Source organism: Dryas octopetala, chromosome 6, assembly GCF_963921425.1.
Source record: "Dryas octopetala chromosome 6, drDryOcto1.1, whole genome shotgun sequence".
NCBI classification, from domain to species: domain Eukaryota; kingdom Viridiplantae; phylum Streptophyta; class Magnoliopsida; order Rosales; family Rosaceae; genus Dryas; species Dryas octopetala.
This window is the reverse complement of record NC_141371.1, coordinates 16,452,127-16,467,492: the sequence shown is the minus strand read 5'-3', so window position 1 is coordinate 16,467,492 and position 15,366 is coordinate 16,452,127. Positions and strand designations below refer to the sequence as shown.

At 35.6% G+C, this 15,366-nt stretch overlaps 2 protein-coding genes and 1 pseudogene across 2 annotated transcripts; all 3 read left to right on the top strand.

Annotated features, from left to right (window-relative positions):
• Window positions 1-2,646: 2,646 nt before the first annotated feature.
• LOC147282847 (peroxidase 44-like) lies at window positions 2,647-4,521 on the top strand. The gene is made up of 2 exons (XM_086249048.1): window positions 2,647-2,856; window positions 3,760-4,521. Exons 1-2 carry the CDS (start codon window positions 2,647-2,649, stop codon window positions 4,519-4,521), a joined length of 972 nt encoding a protein of 323 aa, XP_086105174.1.
• A 2,500-nt stretch (window positions 4,522-7,021) lies between these two features.
• LOC147282846 (peroxidase 44 pseudogene) lies at window positions 7,022-8,830 on the top strand (annotated as a pseudogene).
• A 4,608-nt stretch (window positions 8,831-13,438) lies between these two features.
• LOC147282845 (peroxidase 44-like) lies at window positions 13,439-14,673 on the top strand. The gene is made up of 2 exons (XM_086248713.1): window positions 13,439-13,650; window positions 13,912-14,673. Exons 1-2 carry the CDS (start codon window positions 13,447-13,449, stop codon window positions 14,671-14,673), a joined length of 966 nt encoding a protein of 321 aa, XP_086104839.1. The 5' UTR covers window positions 13,439-13,446.
• The last annotated feature ends 693 nt before the right edge of the window (window positions 14,674-15,366 follow it).

Sequence of the window (15,366 nt, the reverse complement as noted above, 5' to 3'; positions counted from 1 at the left end):
ACATACATAAAAATGCACACAAAAAATGGCACTGGGACTTAGGGCGACGAAATTAGATGTTCGTCGCCTAAGGTAACTTTAGGTGACGAATACGCTTCGTCGCCCTAAGTCATCTTTGACGATGAACTTCGGATATCATCTCTCAACACATATATAACCAGCATTCTTTGGAACAAATTTAGCATTTTATTTAGGCTTAATTATCGATTTACCACCCAAAATTGTAACTCATTCCCACTTTGCCACCTGAAAGTTTTTTTTTCCTAGATTACCACCTGTAACTTACATCCGTGTCTCATTTTACCTTGTTCCGTCAACAATTCCGTTAAAAATGATAATCTGGCAATTAATGCTGACGTGGCACGCTAGATGTGTGCCACATGTCACATCTTTTCTTGTATTTTATGATTTTTTTTATTTTCCTATTTTTATAAACTTTGAAAATTAATTAAAAATAGCACCGAACTTAGAAGAATACACGGAAAATTCATATTGACTTGTCTTGACTAGTACTAATTTACTATGGGGTCAAAATGCCAATTTTCCCTCTAAAAATTTCCAAAAAAATTGGAAAGTCCAAATTTATTTCTAGAAAATTAAAATACTCTAGACTCTTGAAAATTCATAGGATAATCTCCCGAACTCCAAAAAATATGAGGTCTGCACCGTTAGTCTTCTAAAAACTAACAATACCTTTCTGGTGAACACTTGTTACCCAAAAGACCTCTCGGTCTTAGAGGAAAATAAATTTCCCTATAAAATAAATTCTAGAAAAATTCTAGAATTTATGAAAAGTCTCGAAATAATTCTCTAAAACAGGCTTTGAGTAATTTCCAAAATATTTTTGAAAATTTGACCAAGTGTTTACTAAAATTCTAGAATTTTTTTAATAGAGGGAAATTTATTTTAATTTTTTAGAACTAAATTTGGACTTTCTAATTTTTTTTTAATTTTTAGAATGCAAATTGGTAATTTAATCTGATAGTAAATTATTTCTAGTCAAAATGAGTCCATATGAATTTTTCGTGTATTTTTCTGAGTTCGGAGCTATTTTTAATTAATTTTTAAAGTTTATAAAAATAAAAAAATCTGAAAATAAAAGCAAAGATGTGACATGTGGCGCACATCCAATGCGCCACGTTAGCATTAACTGCCAGGTCATCATTTTTAACGGAATTGTTGACGGAACAAGATAAAATAGGACACGAATGTAAGTTACAGGTGGTAATCTGGGACAAAAAATCTTTCAGGTGGCAAAGTGGGAATGAGTTACAATTTTGAGTGGTAAATCGATAATTAAGCCTTTTATTTAATACATAATCGTCAACATCCTTAATCATCACCAATAGGAGTAGTATATATACAAACATTAGGAATATATAATTCTAATGGCTTAGTTTCAATTAATATTCATCTTTATAGTTTGAGTTAAGTTTCATTTTGATTCCTATAGTTTCAATTGTTCTGATTTTCTTCCTATACTTTACAAATCATTTCAATTCAAGGGCATGTTAGTATTTTTGTCCATTAATTTGTTTAATCCGTCATTAAATTATTAATCATTTGTAAAATACGTACATGACCAAACTTATAACAGTTTTTAAAGTACATGATGAAAAACATAAGTAATTTGACAATTTAATGAATAGATCAAAATGCTAATGTGTCCTTAAATTGCAACGGTCGTAAAATACATGACTAAAATCAAAACAATTGAAATTATAACAAAAATAGATTTGCACATTTGCCACTCAGACTAGAGAGGGTGTGTGCATTTACCCCCCCAAACAAAAAAAATTTACTATTTTCCATCCAGACTTTGCACCGTATAGCAATTTGGCACCTCCGTCACATTCTGTCAATTCTTCTATTAAATTATAAGGGTATTTTCATAAAATTACATACAAGGGTTTTAAAAAACTTTTTTCAATATTTTTTTTTTCATAGTTTTTTTCATTTTGAAGTTTTAAGTTTTAAGTTTCTTTTTCAATTAGAATAGAGTAATATTTTTATTTAGAACAATTAGTGGATAAAAAAAATGAATTTTTTAATTTTATACAAGGGTAAAATAGGAATTTTGTTCTAATTTAACAGAAAATGTGACGGAGATGCCACATTGATACATGGTGCAAAGTCTAGATGGCAAATAATAAAAAAAATTTGTTTGAGTGGTAAATATACACACCCCCCATTGTCTCGGTGATAAATTAATATGCAAATTTCTTTTATAAAAACTAAAATAAAACTCGGCCCAAAACATGCAACATGGACCGAATGGATGATCGAATAACGTTTAGTGCTTAACTGTATTGCTTTCGTTGTCGTTTATAAAAGGCTTTTCTCATGCATAATGTCCGGCCATTTGTCCCTGCCCTGCAAAAAAAGATGAGTACTGAATTCTGATCCAGCAGACTCAGCATAGACTTAATTTGTATACACATATGCATTCATATATCCAAAATATAATTCAAAAGGCCTGCCGTTGACACCTTCGATCAGTCTCCAGCTATATAATGCTTAGTATAATTGCTACCACCTCATCATCTCTCCCACTATATATATGCTCGTCCTCAAACTCTTAGTCCATCATAAATTCCACTGCTTTAGTAGAGAAAAACCAACAACAAAAAAAAAAGTAAGAGAAAGATGATGAAGATAAAGAGCTCATTCTCATTAATAGCCTTTTTCTTTGTTCTTGTTCCTCTTGTAGTGGCTGAGCTACGGGTTGATTTCTACAAAGCTAGCTGCCCACAAGCTGAATCCATTATACGACAAGTCGTGCAAAAAGGATTCTCCGCTGATGCTACCATCACTGGGGGTTTCCTTCGCATGCATTTCCTTGACTGCTTTGTCAGAGTAAGAATTTTATTTGTTAAATACACACTCAAACACACACACACATATATATATATATATATATATCAACCTTCATTAATTTCTAATATATATGTACATTAATATTATTTCACTATATAGCTAGCTGGTATATTATATTTTGGCCAAAGTTCATTTTGGTCCTTGTAGTTTGAGTTAAGTTTTACTTTGGTCCATGTAGTTTCAATTATTATGATTTTGGTCATGTAGTTTATAAATGGTTGCAATTCAAGAACATCTTAGCATTTTTGTTTATCGAATCATCAAATTTGTTGTGTTTTTGATCATGTACATTACAAACCATTTCGATTTTGGTCATGTACATTACATATCGTTAGCAATTTAATGACTAATTTAACGAATTAATTGATAAAAATGCTAACGTGTCCTTAAATTGCAACGATTTGTAAAGTGCAGCACCAAAATCATAACAATTGAAACTATAGACACCAAAGTGAAATCCAACTCAAACTACAAGGACCAAAAATAAAATTTAGCCTTAAATTTTCAGACTATCATTCAAGTATTACATATATATTGAAACAATAGATCATTTGAAGAATGATCTAAATTCATAATATAACAATATAATATACTAAATTATCCTAGAGAAGGAACATGTTTTTAAAAATATATATCTACTTCTGTAACTTTCTTTTTTTAATTAAGTCAAATCTTAGTGAATGCTAGAGTCCTTAAATTTGTGGATCAAATAATGTGTCACACACATACATGCATGTCAGCATCTTACTTAAAAATAATGAGATATAGAGTGATTGAGTTACATATATATGAATAACTGAAATATAGACCCATCATTTAGCAAATTGGTAAATGAACAAAACATTGCATATTAACCAATGCACCTCACTTTGTATATTGTAGGGTTGTGATGCCTCCATACTTATAGACTCCACAGAGCAGAAACCCTCTGAGAAAGCCGCAGGACCAATGTTGACAGTAAGAGGATTTGAGCTCATTGACGAGGCCAAGAAAGCCCTGGAGGCTGCATGCCCTTGCACTGTGTCCTGTGCTGATATCATAACCCTTGCAACCCGAGACGCAGTGGTTCTTGCTGGAGGCCCAAACTACGCTGCTCCGACAGGCCGCCGTGATGGGCTTGTATCCAATCCCGACGAAGTTTCCTTGCCTCGCCCATCTTTTTCTGTGTCTCAAGCTCTACCATTTTTCACTGCCAAAGGCATGACTCTAAACGACATGGTGACTCTTCTGGGAGCACACACAGTTGGTGTCGTACACTGTAGTTTCTTCAAGGACAGGCTTTCAAACTTTCAAGGATCAGGGGTTGCAGACCCTTCAATGGACCCCGCTTTGGTTTCCAAGTTGACCAAGATCTGTGGGGCATCTACGCCTAGTAACCCAAAAACGTTTTTGGACCAAAACACATCGTTTGTTTTTGATAACCAGTTCTACAACCAGGTTCAGTTAAAGAGAGGTGTGTTGCAGATTGACCAGGAGCTTGGTTTGGATAATTCCACAGCTGGGATTGTTTCTGGGTTTGCATCAAATGGTGGTAGCTTCAGTCAGAGTTTTGCGAGGGCTATGTTAAAGTTGGGGAGTCTCGACGTTCTTGTTGGGAACGCTGGCCAAATTAGGGAAGACTGTAGAGTTTTTAATCCCAAGTAAAAGACTACTTATTAATTAATATTAAAGTTGTTAGTCATTGGAGTTTGGTTTGGCAGTTTGTTACTGCTCTGTTAATAATCCCTATTGTTTAGGGACATGTTGTTTCCTTTGACCTATTCCTTAGCCATGTACCACGTTATTAGAGTTGTAGAACGTGGGCTGCAACTTGCTTTGTTTCAGTTATCTTGTAAGGCTATTTAAGGCCAACTAAAGTGTTTAATCTAATAAGTTGAATTCTCCCAATTCTTGCGTACATTATACAAACACTTTGATCTCAACAATTAATTCTAGTAATTAAATTTCATTCCTTGTAGTGATGATATTTTGGCCGGTAACAATATATGGCTTAGGCAAGTCATGATAAGTATGCATAGTTGTTATGTCTCATGAGACTGTAGGTGGCAATCATGTATGAGGTGTTGTGTTGCAAATGTGATTATGTAATCGAACGTGAAGCCCGCAACTACTATCTTTTATCTTTTCTGAACTACAACTACTCTCTCTCTCTCCCTCTCCTCAAAATAACATTACAACCTAGCAGCTGTGAGCTGTACACCCAATTCCATATATGTTGTCAAACAGAAACTTATACGTCATATTTACAAGAATAGTTTGCTTATGAAACACATGATGATCAGGATTTGCTAATGCATCAGCTGTAAAATTCGTCTTCCAAGTTCCAACACAAATGTACCCGTTAATGTAATAGTCGATGGATTAATATATGTTGAAAACTTTGTAATAGTCCATGAATTAATATATATATATATATATACAGGCTCCTTCTATTGAGGTATACCTCAATTTATTTATGTTGAGGTATACCCTATTGGAGCCCACACGAGTCGTTTTGTGTCGATCCGAACCGTTCATTTTTTACATCTCTATTGATAAATCATCTTTGCAAAAAATTAATCAAATCGAAAATCATTTGTCTATCTAACTTTAATCAAATAAATGGACGAACCAAATATTTTCGATGAAACCGTCCATTTATGCAGACAATGTGACGCCTCGAGACTGGCAATGTCACAGCAGCACCCGTTCAAAAATTTTTTATCGAGACTATAATACCCTTTACCTTAGGCATTATATTCCCAAGTTCCTTAAAACGAGTTAAGCCTTTTGAGTTGTACCGGGTTGAATCATAGTAGTAAATTAATGCAACGAAATAAATTACTGGAAATACCTCATAATATATTTAACTAAAAAGTGCCAACCCGAGAGGGTTTTTTGTTTCGAATACATTAAACCCTAAAACTATATAAACAGTATAAAATCAGTAGATAAACAAAGATGCCAGAATATTCCAACTCATGCCAGAGTGATTCAATAATCAATAAAATGATGCAACAAACTAGACTCTTGGGTAGCTAGCTGATGAGGGATGTCCCCTATGAGGATGAAGAAGAAACACCACTACAAATCCAAAGAAAGAATCTAAACCAAGTAGGAAAGCTGGAGTTGACAAGTTGCAGATGTCACGCCCACGACCTCAGTCCAAATCATTAACAACTGGATTATTTGCACTCACATGAGTACAGTAGAGGATAAGAGTCACATACGTTCATCGCTTCCCCTATGAGGAAATCCAAGTTAGGTTTGAAAATAATGGCCCAAAATATTTATAGATTTTGAAGGAAAACAGTTGAAAACAATGCACAACCAGAAATCGAGGAAACAACAGGAATAATGCCAAATAATGTAATCAATGCTAGTGAGTAAAAACCTTTGCATGCTCACACAGCTTTCTCAGTGAAAAATCTTATCACGTGACAAAGTTTAGAAACATACCTGCCAACCAAACACATATAGGCCAACTACCAGTATCAACAAAATAAACACCTTGATACAGTAGCGAGAGTAAACATTTCTGGTAATACAGCCTAGGTTAGCCTCCCTAGAAGGACATTCGACTAACCCGTCCGTATTACCGCCTCATGAGGTTTAGGTGATCGAAACTCAAGATCAATACCACGTGACCCTAGACTCTGAATTCGTACAAGATAGCACATAGAACAAAAAACCACACAAATATGCCATACAAAAAAATGCATATTTTTTGTAAAAAAATATTTATATATATAACGAAAATAGGTAAGAAATCTACTAACTGGGATGTGATACTTTCCCCTACCTATTTACCAGAGTGTGTCTCTTGCCTGATCCATTTTTTCTTACTTGGTCCCACTTGTACTTGCTAGGAAACTAGAGATTCAAATCCGATAGAAACTTCAAAAAAACCAGGCCTTCACACTGCTAGAATCAAAAAGCTTGTCGCTATGATCGTGTAAGCAAAAACAAATCGTCGATCGGAGCTCTAGAACTCTAGATATTTAGAAAACAATTGTTTGGAAGAGGATAAAGAAAGTATGAGGTAATTCGTCGATACAAATCCGAGAATGAAGACGATGCAACCAGTGGATTAATTGATAATACTAAGTTTACAATAAATTAGAAAGAAGTTTCATGTCTTGGTACTGTAACGAAATGAAGTAGGATGTCGAAAGCAGTAGGATTTCACCCACAATTTTATGGAAAAATTGTTAACCAAATGTATAAGCGATCGAAAAAACAACTCAAACGAAAGAGAACAAACTCTGATTCTTATGGATATGGAGAGGTATTCTGAGGCAGCTCTGATACCATGCTAAAATGTTTGAGAAAATTTTCAGATATCTTATTCATCTCCAGAAGGAGGTATATATATATAGCTTTTACAGGATATACAAATATGATAAGAATACAAGGTGAACACTCTCCAACAGCCACCCATTCATTAAAAATCCCAAATCCCATGAATTCCTCTACTACTAATTACACAATCAATTATATGTTGACTCATGCCAACAGAGAAATAAGAGAATCAAGAAACTCCACAATTCTCCAACCTAGGTTGTTTTGCCAGGCTTGATTAAATAGATAAAGGTCCCAAAAACCCAGCGCTCCGTCATATTTAGCAAAGGGGAAGATAACAACTTAATTAAGGGTTTTGACATTGAAAGAACGATGCAAGGAGAAGATGTGTTTTTTTTTTTTCTTTTTTCTTTCAAATGAAAAGATACTAATGTGTCTTTAAATTACAACAATTGTAAAATACATTACTAAAATCAAAACAATTGAAATTAGTAAAACAAGGATGCCAACTTGGATCGAATGCTAGCTATAGCTGAAATAACTGAAATATTGACCCATCATTTAGCCAATTGCCAAATGAACAAAACATTGAATATTTTAACTGATGCACCTCACTTTGTATATTGTAGGGTTGTGATGCCTCCATACTTATAGACTCCTCGGAGAAAACCGCAGAACCAAACTTGATAGTAAGAGGATTTGAGCTTCTTGATGAGGCCAAGAAAGCCCTAGAGGCTGCATGCCTTTCCACTGTGTCTTGCACAGACATCATAAACCTTGCAACTCGAGACGCAGTCGTTCTTGGCGGAGGCCGAAACTACGCTGCTCCGACAGGCCGCCGTAATGGCCTTGTATCTGATCCCTAAACGAAATGGTGACTCTTCTGGGAGCACACATAGTTGGTGTCGTATGTTAAGAGTAATGTGGAGCAATGTTGAGCAATGTCTCACTTCGGAAATCTATAGCTTAGCATATGTGCTTATAAGTCTTAGATCTCTCCACTCATTGCCAATTGGTTTTTGGTTGGATGCTCTAATTCTATCATAGTATCAGAGCTTGGTTATCTGCGTGTAAGGCCCAACGGCCACACGTGCTCCCACGTCACCCAATACAATTTGTTCACGTGTAAGGCTTAAAATCTCGCCACACGTGTGGAGCAATGTCCCACATTGGAAAACTAGAGGTTAGCATATGTGCTTATAAGTCTTGGGCCTCTCCACCCATTGCCAATTAGTTTTGGGTTGGATGCTCTAATTCTATCATCGTACACTGTAGTTTCTTGAACGACGGGCTTTCCAACTTTCAAGAATCAGGGGCTGCTGACCCCTCAATGGACCCCACTTTAGTTGCCAAGTTAAGCAAGCTCTGTGGAGCGTCTACGCCTAGTGACCCAAAAACGTTTTTGGACCAAAACACATCTTTTGTTTTTTATAACCAGTTCTACAACTAGGTTCAGTTAGAGAGAGGTGTGTTGCAGATTGACCAGGAGCTTGGTTTGGATAAATCTATGGCTGGGATTGTTTCTGGGTTTGCATCAAATGGTGGTAGGTTCAGTCAGAGTTTTGCGAGTGCTATGTTAAAGTTGGAGAGTCTGGACGTTCTTGTTGGAAAGGCTGGCCAAATTAGGAAAGACTGTAGAGTTTTTAATTCCAAGTCAAAGAATAATAATTAATTAGTTAATTAAGAGCATTCTAGGAATTCAATTTCATTATTTGTTGTGATGATTGATATTTTGGTGATAATATACCTTAGGCAAGATAATTATGCATAGTTGTTATGACACATAGTAGGCGGCAATCATGTATGAGGTGTTGCAAATGTCAAATGTGATTATGTATTTGAACGAGAAGCCTACAACTATTATTTTTTATTTTTTCTGCTGGAATAATCTGCTTGGAATCAAGAAAGTTATGGAAAAACCCAAATCAGTAATTAAGTGGGTTGTTCATGAAGTAGCTCCTTAATTTCTTGAATTCTTCATTTCCTCTATATATTGAATCACCATGGCAGGGTTCATCTCTTCCTCTATCGAATCACCATGGCGTTCATCTCTAGGGCAATGGTTTCTCTTCAAACGTTTAGTTGGGTTCTTCTGTACCAAATGGGTTGCACCCGGGTTATTCCTTGAAATGGGTTGTGGTTTTATTTTTAAATCAAAGCCAGTCATTGCATCTAACGGCCAGCTTTATTTGTTCGTATTTAACCTCAAAATCTTTTATCCGCAACAAAACCGCTTTCATATATTATATTAAAACATGCACATGGTTATACATTTAAGTTGTATTAGTCTCATAGGGTGCCGCTATTCAGACTCAATTTTTTTATTAATAACCCCAACAATTTAATGAAATGTTCATTTTTAATTTTATCCTAATGTAAATTTAATGTTAAGGACGATTGAAAATTCATTCTAACATGCAAACACAATTGAATATAGCATGACAAAGCGGTCATTCTTGTCAATCATGACAGACCAGTTATGATTGATAAAACCAATTACAAGAAGAATATAGTTGTGGCTGGGCGTTTTTAATAGGTTCAACGGAGAAGGGTGTGGCGGTTGGCCGAAGATCGATGTGATTTGACGGTGCAATAAGGTTATGGTAGCAGTGAGAATAATTAACAGATCCATATATGAATATGAATACGAATACAGTGACCACTGAACGTGCTTCATATATTCCAACATGTGAAGCACAATTATAGGGGGCGCTAGGAGTTGGGATCCCCAGTTAAACAACACCAACATGAAAATTCATTCCAACATTCCAACACCAGCATGATTTCATAACTAGTGTTGTTTTATGTTTTAACTGTTGTTTACCTCTTGGCCGAGAGTTGGGATCCCCTGCACGCAGGCTTTGGCTGGTGGTGATGAGGGGCGGTGGGTGCAGGGGCTGATTTTCGGTGGTGATGTCGTTGGGGTTGGGAGATGGCCGATGGTGATGGTGTTGGGTTTGGGTGTGTTAAGTAGAATTGTTGGGTTTTAATAAGGGTATATATCATATTAGTGCTCTTGTAACTATATCATATGATCAGTGTTCATTAATACTAAACTACCAATATTACTATTAGTACTTAAAAAAAACAATATTACTATTTGTACTAATATACACTCAAATACATATATATTCAACATGCATATGATATTAGGGTCCAATTTCACACTCTTATTATGTACACTTACACTTTTTCTTCCTTCATTTGTCAAGTATATATATATATATATATATCAAGGCATATATAAAATCAAGGAAATGAATGCAAATGTACAAATTTGAAGTATGAAAATCGTCATCCTAATATTATTATATATACATTATTAGTACTATGATATATTACTATATAGTATTAGTACGAGTGTTACAATTAACAATTTAAGTTATTCAAATTTTACATATATGTTGTAATAGGAAAATTACATATATTTGAATTAAAAGTGTTTGTTCCGTAATATATTTAAGTAGTATTGTCACAAAATTATTTTTTATACGTGTAAAAGTTCTCATAAAGTGTTTTATAAATTTCTTGAATAGATATTCATCAAATATATATTATAGGTTTTGCATTAGATTTAATTAAATTGTAATTTATATTGGAATAGAATTAGTATTACTATAAATAAACTGAAATAAATTGAAGATCTATCGAAAATGAACAAAATATTAATTAAACACCATAATTGTCAAAATATTGCCGAAAATTGAAGGTCGATATTAATTTAAAGCTTTACCGAAATAAAAAAAATATCAAAATTAAAAATGTGAAAATTTTTATTTTAATTATAATAAACCCCATTACTAATTCGAACAGATCAAATCGTACCCCTAGTATGCATATATAAAGAGGCCTCTTTTTTCATGGCCAAAAAAAAAAAGAGGCCTCTTTTTAAATTTTGTCCCGGTCTCAAAAAAATCATAACCGGATGTGCCTTGTGTTTGGATGACTCAACTCAAAAAGCAAAAAAGGCGGTCTGCTAAAGCATATATATATTTAGATTTCTAAAATAATTTTCTCAAAATTTGTTTAGATGTGAAAGGATTTTCTACTTTATCTTCTTTCCGAAAGTTGGACGGCTGCGTTGGGAACTTCTTGCATGTGTCACAGTCGCAGAGACTAGAGAGGATGAAACACGCTCACAGTCACGGACTATATACAAGTACAGATATATATAATTATAAAGCAATTAATTTATGATTATTTTCAGTTATTTAATTTACTTGATGTTGATGCTCAAAAATGGTAGAGCAGTCAACGTCGAGTCGAACCACGTAGGCCCGTTGACCCGCTACTGAGCGGATGACACGTCGAAGTGGGGCAGGAACGGGTAGCTGGGTCCGACTGGTGAGTAATGAGAGAGAATGATATCCAAAGCACCCTGCACAGGTACACAAAAGTGAGCGGGAAGGGCACCGGTGTGGTGCCGGCCAAAGCTCCTCCGACGCTCAAGTCAGTGTTCAGAGAGATCTGAGAGCAGAGTGAGTGAATAGTATAATAATGATTTCAGTCCTCCTTTTGTGATAAGAAGGTACCTCTTTTATAGTACCTTTGGAAGAGTGCCAACCAATCCGGTGATGACACGTGTCCCTTGTGATGACTTGCACTGTAGGAGCGCCACGTGTCACCGGTCTCGAGGATCCGAGTGAGTTGACACGGGTCGGGGCCTAGGAGGCTGGAGCTTAGGAGGCCGGAGCCTATGGGGCCGGAGCTTAGGAGGCCGGAGCCTATGGGGCCGGAGCCTAGAAGGTCAAGGCCTAGGAGGCCGGAGCCTAGCGGGGGCTTAGCTTTTGGGTCTAGGCCCAAACGACATGATGTGAAGCCTTGTGTGACTTGTCGTTATGCCCAGATGATTAATCATACGAACACTTGACTAATTAACTAATCAATCAATTAAAAATAATTTTATGAGAAAGCAATGCCATAATTGGATGAATCTTAGTGTAATTAATCAATTAATTAATTGTGTTGTATAATAAATGATGATGCATGCACTTGGAGCACTGTCTTGATGATTGAAGATTACCTTTACAAAATTAGCATGCTCATGCGACTCACGTCTATAGCTCACATTGTCAACAAGAAATAATAATGAACCAAATTCGGCAAGCATTCTTTGCAACAAACTTTACCAATTTTATAATTTATAATGGTCAGCATCCTAGTCATCCATTATCATCTATAGCTAGCTTATACGACTGTCGTCATATGGAACTTACCTGGAATATACAACAATACAAACATGTGAGATATAGGATTCCAATATAGTCACATTGTTGTTTTAACACCAACTTGGATGCCAGCTTCTATTTTTTCGTATGAATGTCGTTTAGTGCTTAACTTTGGGCGTTTGTCTATTGGCTTTATCGGGGGTAGTTTTATTTTTTTTTTTTTTTTGGGAGAGGATATTTGGACTTGAAACCTCTCCATTATTGTGTCAACTAAACAACTACACAAGCTTTACGTTTACATAATTAAACCCTTTGTTAATTATTATTAGCTCATTTTCTAACAGTTTAAATTTTTCGTGTACAGTAATTATCTAACATGATATCAGAACTGTTTTTGCAAGAGATTTTGGGTTTGAATCATGAATCCCACAATTATATTTGTTTGTTTGCTCTTCACATTTAAGTTGAGATTTAAGTTGAGAGTGCATTTGAAGAAGGGTGTTAACTTGATATACATAACCAAATAATTTTTGTATGATAATAATTACATAACAACATGATTTTTTATTAGTTAATTTTTTATAAAAATGATCTTTAATGATAATCTAAAAATTGAACAATTGTGATATGAAAAAGATAGAAGGGATGAACGTGAAGGTAGATAGCATATATCTAATATTATAATCAGCTTCATCATGCAGCCATATTTGTCCATTTGTCCTTGTGCGGAAAAATGATGAACAGACTCATCAGCAGATCGATTTACTTTTTTTTTTTTTGGCCAGGAGATCGATTTACTTTAAACGTAGGAAACATGCAGGATTCAACTTAGGCGGAAAAAAGGTAGAATAATCCAAAATAAAATTCAAAAACCTTGTTCCATATCTTTCCAGCTGCCGTTGACAATGGGCTTCGACCCATACAGTTTCCAGTCGATCTCCAGCTAATGCTTGCTTTGTCATCTCTCTCCCTCAATCACTATATATATATATCAAGCTCCGATCCTCTTATCCATTGCCAAAACACATCAACATCACCTTCAACTGTCCTTAAATTCCACTGCTTTAGCAGAGAAAGAGATCTAGAGAGAGAGAGAGAGAGAGAGAGAGAGAGAGAGGTGATGAAGATAAAGAGCTCATTCATAGCCATTTTCTTTGTTGTTCTTGTTCCGGTTGTGGTGGCTGACCTACGGGTTGGTTTCTACGATGCTAGCTGCCCACGAGCTGAATCCATTATACGACAAGTCGTGCAAAAAGGATTCTCCACTGATGCTACCATAACTGGGGGTTTGCTTCGCATGCATTTCCATGACTGCTTTGTCAGAGTAAGATCGAAAATATATTCTTATACATATATCATATATGTATATTCAAATTAAGGCATATATAACCTTCATTTCTAATGCATCGTATATATATTTGTCATTTATTTTGCCAACATGTTATATTATCATACTTTTAATTAAGTGTCATGTTATAAAATAATTAATAATTGATGTAATTAGATATGAAAACATAATATATTAGATTGTCGGACAAAAATACATTTTCTTATCAATGCACTTCATTTTGTACATTAATTGTAGGGTTGTGATGCGTCCATACTCATAGATTCCACGAAGAAGAAACCCTCTGAGAAAACTGCAGGACCAAACTTGACAGTAAGAGGATTTGAGCTTATTGATGAGGCCAAGAAAGCCCTGGAGGCTGCATGCCCTTCCACTGTGTCTTGCGCAGACATCATAACCCTTGCAACCCGAGACGCCGTGGTTCTTGCCGGAGGCCCAAACTATACTGCTCCGACCGGCCGCCGCGACGGGCTTGTATCTAATCCAAACGAAGTTTCCTTGCCTGGCCCATCTTTTTCTGTGTCTCAAGCTCTACAATCTTTCACCGCCAAAGGCATGACTCTAAACGACATGGTGACTCTTCTGGGAGCACACACAGTTGGTGTCGTACACTGTAGTTTCTTCAACGACAGGCTTTCCAACTTTCAAGGATCAGGGGCTGCTGACCCTTCCATGGACCCCACTTTGGTTGCCAAGTTGAGCAAGCTCTGTGGGGCTTCTACGCCTAGTGACCCAAAAACGTTTTTGGACCAAAACACATCTTTTGTTTTTGATAACCAGTTCTACAACCAGGTTCAGTTAAAGAGAGGTGTGTTACAGATTGACCAGGAGCTTGGTTTGGATAACTCTACGGCCGGGATTGTTTCTGGGTTTGCATCAAATGGTGATAGGTTTAGTCAAAGTTTTACGAGTGCTATGTTAAAGATGGGGAGTCTCAACGTTCTTGTTGGGAAAGCTGGACAAATTAGGAAAGATTGTAGAGTTTTTAATCCCAAGTAAGAGACTACGAATTAATTAATTCTAGTAATTATATTTCATACCTTGTAGTGATGATATTTTGGCCGGTAATAATCTATGCCTTTGGCAAGTCGTGATAATTATGCATAGTTGTTATGACTCAGTAGACTGTAGGTGGCAATCATGTATGATGTGTTGTGTTGCAAATGTCAAATGTGATTTTGTAATAGAACGTGAGCCTACAATTACTCTCTCTCTCTCTCTCTCTCTCTCTCTCTCTCTCTCTCTCTCTCTCTCTCTCTCTCTCTCTCAAACAATATTATAAACTAAAACCAAGTACCCCACCCACTATAGGTGGGTAGCAAATCATGTATCCAAATAAACTACAACCGAGTAGCTGTACTCTAGAGGCAGCATTAGGTTGGGCTTCTAGTAGTAAAAATGGGTATTTGATTATGTTCGTGTTGTTACATGTAGAAAAATTATAGCATTATATGGTAATTTAATTGAACCTCTTCACTTATTTGTCGGTTAGTTTTAGATTGAATGCTCCAAATGTCTTTCAAATTTTACATGGATACCTTATCAAACAAAAACTTATACATCGTATATTAATTGATATAGTTTTTATTTTGAGAAAATACTAATTAATATCATGTTTGCTTAATTATGAAACACTTAGATTGATGGTTAAGATGTGTTAGAGAATCAGCCATATATAGAAAATTCGTCTTC

Coding starts and splice junctions, on each gene's coding strand:
- LOC147282847 (XM_086249048.1), top strand. CDS start 2,647: ATGATGAAGATAAAGAGCTCATTCTCATTAATAGCCTTTTTCTTTGTT. Junction 2,857..3,759: donor TCCTTGACTGCTTTGTCAGA/GTAAGAATTTTA, acceptor TGTATATTGTAG/GGTTGTGATGCCTCCATACT.
- LOC147282845 (XM_086248713.1), top strand. CDS start 13,447: ATGAAGATAAAGAGCTCATTCATAGCCATTTTCTTTGTTGTTCTTGTT. Junction 13,651..13,911: donor TCCATGACTGCTTTGTCAGA/GTAAGATCGAAA, acceptor CATTAATTGTAG/GGTTGTGATGCGTCCATACT.